Here is a 7,269-nt window from a genome sequence, read left to right as displayed (position 1 = left end):
CTAAACTCAATATCTATCAATTTCAAGATTAATTAATCAATTAACCAACATGGAAACTTGCTAACATTTTAAAAATTGATCAAATTGGTACATAGGCTAGCTAAATCAAGCTCCCATAATCCAAAATCTATAAAAATTGCATGAAAAAGGGTTTGTTTACCTTGAATTTTGCTTGGTCGAATCTAATGATAGCTTTGAAGTTTTCTTTGGTTTTCAAGTATGGTGAATGGTTAAAAGATGGAGAAGAAGATGATACATTATTCAACTTTTACAATTTAGTCCCTGAGCTTTAATTAAGTAGTTTATCGGCTAAATTATTCGACCATTCCTTAATATATTTTTATATTTCCTATTTTATATTTACAGACTCGGATTATGGAAATGAGATTCTGAAACTACATTTTTCGGTACCACTAAAAATTGGATCATTTCAACTTTGATTGTTTTTTATATTAGTTTAAGTGGGAGAAGAAAAGAGAAAATTCACATATGCTTCAATATATATTTTTAATATGCAAATTTTGATATTTTGTATTCATTTCATTTGTATAATATTTATTAAATATTGATTTCTTTGATTGCCTATGCCTTGAATTGCTTTTATTAAGGGAATCCATGTTTTAAAATGTCTAAATGATTTGTAGGTATTTCAAAATGCAAATTTCTCTTAAATTTTTATTATATAAAAAAATATTTTTAGCATTGATTTATAAAGCTTTTGATATAATAACATTTAAGATAATTTTTTTTCATATTATTCCTTAAGTTTTTTATGTTGGAAAATAAAAGAAATATCTTGGTAAATATTTTAAGTGTTACAAATACTCAAAACATGTTATCAAAATGATAGACTTTTTACCAAATGTTTTTGAGTTGATTCTAAATTGTTTTAAAATGTTTTTAAAACATTATAAGGTAATAAAGAAAACATTACAATATCTTCATGGAGTAAATGTTACATGCTCATTTATAGATGAAATGATTCATTAAGGCGTTGGTGGATATATTGATTCTAATTTCATTGGTAGTTGGAGTTGTATCATGGAAGAGTATAAAACAAACTCTCACAGCTACTTTTACTATTAAGGCAATATTTATTACATGAGCAATCCAATTGAGAATTTTTATTTAGGATTTAGAATTATTGGTTATATATTAAGATTTATGAAATTATTTTGTGATAACTCAATTGTTGTTTGCTTCTTTAAAGGCAACAAGTGCTCTAGTAAGTAGAGGTGTGCATGGGCCGGGCCGAGTCGGGTTCGAGCAGGGCTTATCAAAAAATTTAGGCCCATTTGTTAGGTCCGGACCCGGCTCAAAAAATAGGCCTAAAATTTTACCCAAGCTCAACCCGGATAAAAATGTTAAAACTTAGGCTCAACCCGGCTCGCCTATATTAATTTTGATATTATTTTTTATATAATTTTAAAATATAAATAATACATCAAAATACTAAAAACATCAAAAAAATATTTTCCAACAAATTGAAAATAAATTTTAAAAAATATGTATGCTTAAATAACACTAAAATAGATGCAACTTAAAGCAAATGCCTCTAAAATAATAACAAAATTAACAATAAAATAAGTTTTTACAATATCCAAAAAATAACAAAAAAATAGTAACAACATAATAGTAAAATGGTAGCAAAATATGGAGAAAACAATAAGAAAATAATATTAAAAAATAGATTTTTTTTGTCCTTTAGTGAATTCGGGCGGGCCAGGCCTGGGCCAAAAATGTCTTACCCGAGGCCCGACTCATTTTTTAAATGAGCTTTATTTTTTTGTCCAAGTCTATTTTTCGAGATTATATTTTTACCCAAACCTTCCCACATTTTGGGCGGGCCTTCGGGTCGGGCCAGGTGGCTCTACCCATAACAGGTCTACTAATAAGCCAAAACACTTTAAAATAAGTTATTGTTAGAGAAAGGGTGTGTGTGAAATAGAAAGTGTCCATATAACACTCACCTAATGGTTATAAACCCTTATTCAAAAAAGAAAGAGAGAAAATGGTTATACACTCATTAACTAAGCATTTGGCCTAAAATGCATAATGTGCATGTGTCCACTACTAGTCCAACTAGTAGTTTTAATTGGACACATGAAAGCTTGTTCTTGTCTACTTGTGCTCATTATATGTGACAAAAATATTGTGGTGTTTTGACATTAGAGTTAGGACCTTATGGAACATGAATATAAATGTATATAGTTCATCTTCTTTCTCATTTTGACTTGTCTAGATAAATACTATTATTGTGATGCATAGAAGGAATTATATTTTTAATGATATAAAACCACCATGATTTTTAGTAGTTACTTATTTAATTAAGTATAGTTTGATCATTATTGTAATTAAAGTGCATACATCTAAAAAGACTCATGTGACCATTTGGCAAAGTGAGAGAATGTTGGAATTTGTGGCCTTTATGGCTACATAAAAGATTATTGAGGGAATTTTTGATCTTTGAGGAGACTGTGGCACCCATCCTACCAATTCAACCCATATATGCTATAGGACAGGGTTTCAAATCTTACCAAATACAAAATATGAATTTGCATGGTAGGTAAAGGTACTTCCCTTTCATGAACTCGACACAAAATTTTGATGGAGGCAATAGACAAAATTTAGAATTAAAATTGAGCATAAACACTCTTAAGCCTAATACTAAACATGCTAAGAGGACTCACAGCTTCTTATTAATAGGTTAAAAATCCCTTCAACAACCATGTTGACGAAAGTAATGTACTATGCACATTAGACATTAATAGGTACATTGACTAAAATCATGTATCTTTAAAGTACATATATTGAATTTTACTAGGTACATTAACCAAATTATGCATCTTTAATGACTAATATATGATTATGGTTAATTACTTTGGATTAATTGTATCACATTAAAATAATTCATGTACTTGTACAATTATATACCAAAGGAGGAAGAATAGGCATCTACATTAAGAAGGTGGTGTTTTATGGAAGTACAATGTGCAAATGTTAAAAGTTTAATTTTGACACAATATATAAATGTTAAAATTTTAAATTTTAAAATTTTAAATTGTTATTATGTTAATTTTAAAACTCCAAGTTAACTTTTAGTAATCATTTATTGATTGATGATGAAAATATTTAAATAATTAAATAATTATTTTATAAATTTTGATGATTGGATGATAAAAAATCTTAATAACTGAATATCTCAATTTAATTTATTAATTATCGGGAGAATAACACATAGATGCGGATGTGAAAGAATAAATGAGGGTGCACTGCACTGTGCTAAAAATAAAAGCAGAGGTGGAGAAGCGATTAGTCTGTCCGAGTCTGACTGTCTCTGATTAGTCAAAAATACTAAAGATGAAAAGAAAAAAAAGTAATACTCACATGCAGCAATGCTTATTATTACTCAACCCGCACCACACATTTCATTTGTGTGGCCACGTGTACGCTCCAAATTCTTAATCAACCCCCGAATTACTACGAGGATCATGATCAAAATCCAAAAACAAAAACCCAGAAAGTAAGGGGTTTTATTCACTCTAAAAAAACTCATCATCTTTCCCATGAGGTGGCAATTCGGGAGACGAGGACACTTTTGGCAACCTTTTCTTGTTTCCTGGAAACCAAGTATATAGCGAAAAGGAAAGGGAAAAAAAACCAAAACCCTCCCAATCCATTCTCTCCTTTTCGTTTTTACTTACACTTCGACTACCAACTTTAATGAGTTTTTCTTGGACATGGAAAACGACAACAATACAAACAAAGAAAATGTTTTCTTGGGCTTTTAATTTCCCAAGCTGAACTCAGATAAAAGAGAACAGCTTTCTCATAAATATACTTTCTCGGCTCCTTTTTATCTAGTTGAAGAAAAGCTTTTTTTTCCCCTTTGAGTGGTGGACTACTGGTTCTCCGCCCTGAAACAGCCATGGGGGAAACCGGGACGGTCCGGTTCCCTGGAAACCTTGACCCGACGGCACAAGAATTTTGGCCCGCCCAAAACGTAGTTTGCCAACCCCAATTTCCTCTCTACAGACCCCCCCAACTTTACTACCCGTACGCTGCGTCTCCAACGGTACCGTTTTGCAGCGGCGGCGTACCGCAGTTCCATGCTGCCCTGCCTCTACATGCACCTGTAGCTATACCTGCACCAGCGCCTTGCGTCACTACAGCGTCCATGGTGGTTGCACCGCAGCTGCCACTTCCACCTCCGACTGCGGCGGCGACGAGGGCTTTGGTGTTAACGTTGGTTCCATGCGATGTGAGCGAGTCAAAGGTGTGGAAAGAATTGGAAGTGTTCGGGGAAGTACGCGGGGTCCAGATGGAAAGAGTCCGAGAAGGGATCGTGACCGTCCATTTCTACGATCTGAGACATGCGGAGAAAGCGTTGAAAGAAATACGCGAGCAGCACATGCAAGAGCAAGCCAGGGTTCGAGACCAGTACACTGCGGCTGCTACCGGGTGCGAACCAGGTGTGTCCAACGCTTGTGTTCCACTCCCTTCTGCGCGTGGACTCATAGCCGGGAGGCCTGTCTGGGCCCACTTCACTATTCCGGCAAGCAATGCTGTCCCTGAGGGGAATAATCAAGGAACTGTTGTGGTATTCAATTTGGACACCGGCGTTTCAATTTCGCAACTCAAAGAAATCTTCCAAGCTTATGGTAAGTTTCGGTTCATTTCTTGTCTTTTATGTTCGCTTGCTTTGTTTGGGTTTTTGTTGTTCAATCTATTTTGTTTTACTCTTTTGGGGGGGGGGGTTGATACTTTGATTAGCAGTCAAAGATATTTTCATGCTTTGTTACAAAATTTTGCAACCTGGTTTGTTGTTTAGGCCCAGTGAAGGAACTGAGAGAAACACCATTGAAGAAACACCAAAAGTTTGTGGAGTTTTATGACGTAAGGGATGCGGCTAAGGCTTTGAGAGAAATGAATGGAAAAGAAATTAATGGGAAGCAAGTTGTAATTGAATTTAGTCGACCCGGAGGATATAGCAGGAAGTTCTTCAATAGTGATAACAACGTTAACAAAATTAACACTATTACAGCTTTCACTGATAAATATAATCCCCATACGAGAAATCCCAAGTACTCATCTTCTCCCCCACCTCCCCCGCCGCTGCCTCGTAAATTCTCTGCTAGATTTTCTTCCAACGATATACCTCGTTCTTTTCTTCCTCGAAACCAATCGCCTACTGTGAAACCTTTGAATTCTAGTAAAGGAAACCCTAATATGAATAATGACAGCAAGTGTTCCGCCGTTGAAACGGCAGTGGTTAAAGATAAGGTCGGGAGTGGTGGAGGTCCAAAAAAGACTGTAAAGAAGAACCAAAGCAACTCATCAACGGTAGCTAAGCACAACCAGCAGCTATGTCGGGGCAGGCCGTGGAAAGGTAGACAGTCGAAGAAATTTGATCCTCGTTTCCTTATAAGCGAAGATGCTATGGTGGGATCTGATTCTAAAGATTCCAGGACCACTGTCATGATCAAGAACATACCCAACAAGTATAGGTTGGTCTTTTTCACCAACTACCGCTTAAAAGTAGCTAATAAAATGATTGCATTTTCGGTTTCTTGTTGGAAATTCGGGGAAGTTTTCATCTTTTAATTTTGCATGTTGCAGTCAAAAATTGTTGTTGAACATGTTGGACAATCACTGCATTCACTGTAACGAGCAAATAGCTGAGGACGACGATCAGCCTTTATCTTCCTATGATTTCGTCTACCTCCCCATCGATTTTAAGTAATTTTCTTTCCTTTTCTTCCTTTTTTTTATTATTATCTCAATTTGTAAGAGCATTGCATAATTCATTAACATTTTTTTGGTTTAAACAAAACAGCAACAAGTGTAATGTAGGATATGGATTTGTGAACATGACATCTCCGCAAGCAACATGGAGGCTTTACAAGGCATTTCATCATCAACATTGGGAAGTTTTCAACTCCAGAAAAATCTGTGAAGTAACTTATGCGAGAGTTCAGGTTTTTTTTTTCTTCGTTTTCTTCTAATATTTTCATTTGTTGGATCAAATTAAAACTATAAGATTGATTGTTGGTATAGGGATTGGAGGCGTTGAAAGAACATTTTAGAAACTCAAAATTCCCATGCGAAATGGAACACTATCTACCAGTTGTATTTTCGCCACCTCGAGACGGAAAACAACTGACTGAGCCACTTCCTATAGTTGGTCAAAAGCAGCGATCCCCCAACAGTGGTCCCTCAGCCAAAGACAGTGAAGAAGACGAAGATGATTATAATCACTACGACCATTGCGGTGAAGAGAGTTGTAACGAAAATCCGCTTGCTGATGATAATACTGCAAATTCTGCTCAAGAAGAAAATAATGTCAACAGTACCAATCATTTAAAATACTGGGATTCCGATGATACGGTTGACCAGCACGAAGAATTCCCTCAGCAATCACTGTAGCCTAATGCCAAGGAAAAAGAAAAAACAAGAAAAAAAGGATTGTAGCTGTTGTAAGCATGAACAGTAGTGAAAAGGTTAAAACGCTGAAGCAAAATATTATCTCTGTGATTTTTCTTACGACTATTACATTTGTTTTGGGACTTGCTACTTCCAACTACATGGACGCATTGTCATGAAGTAGTGAATGAATTCAAAGTAATCTTAGTTTACTGCAACCAAGGAAGGCAGTGTGGATTCACAGCTGTTAAAACTGGCCGCACCATCCAATGGCCAATGGTTTGTTGAGCACCGAGCCCTCTCTTTCATTTAGCTGACCAACCCCCAACGCCAGCCTGAACCTTGCTGTCATTCTCTTTTTATCTTTCAGGCTATCATCTGGGGCTATCCATTATCTCCATTTACTTCCGTCCCTTTCGAACCTCTTACCTGTTGCTTTCTTGATGGATCTTAATTACCATGATAAAGCTATTAAGTCTAAATATTGTAGATTCAGAAAATTCACAAATCGGATTTTGGGTCTAATTAAATTCTTCTTTAACATGTACATGAAAAAAAAGAAAAACTGAAGCATCTGTTTATATAATAGTTTATTAAGGAGGAGGGAAGAAAGAGACCAATGGATAAAGAGAAGGTTTCTTGATTCTTCATCTTCTACCGTCTTTATTTGTTGGAAAGGAAAGGATTTCTTTTCTTCTTCCTTCTGGTTAACAGCTAGAGATTGGCTCGTTTATCTAAGCGAATGTTGAAATGTATTATTAATATGCAAATAAATCATGTGGCGTTGGCTTCGGTTGTGGCTGGCAGAAAACAAAGAGGCCTTGCCTTTGACCCTCCTTCCTATTT

At 35.4% G+C, this 7,269-nt stretch overlaps 1 protein-coding gene across 1 annotated transcript; it reads left to right on the top strand.

Moving 5' to 3' along the window:
• Positions 1 to 3,545: 3,545 nt before the first annotated feature.
• LOC108475565 (protein terminal ear1-like) lies at positions 3,546 to 6,580 on the top strand. The gene is made up of 5 exons (XM_017777543.2): positions 3,546 to 4,661; positions 4,832 to 5,507; positions 5,620 to 5,739; positions 5,837 to 5,978; positions 6,058 to 6,580. Exons 1-5 carry the CDS (start codon positions 3,929 to 3,931, stop codon positions 6,424 to 6,426), a joined length of 2,040 nt encoding a protein of 679 aa, XP_017633032.1. The 5' UTR covers positions 3,546 to 3,928; the 3' UTR covers positions 6,427 to 6,580.
• Positions 6,581 to 7,269: the final 689 nt, after the last annotated feature.

Source organism: Gossypium arboreum, chromosome 3 (genome assembly GCF_025698485.1).
Source record: "Gossypium arboreum isolate Shixiya-1 chromosome 3, ASM2569848v2, whole genome shotgun sequence".
NCBI lineage: Eukaryota > Viridiplantae > Streptophyta > Magnoliopsida > Malvales > Malvaceae > Gossypium > Gossypium arboreum.
The sequence above is the reverse complement of the archived record's forward strand: the minus strand, read 5'-3'. Positions and strand labels throughout refer to the sequence as shown.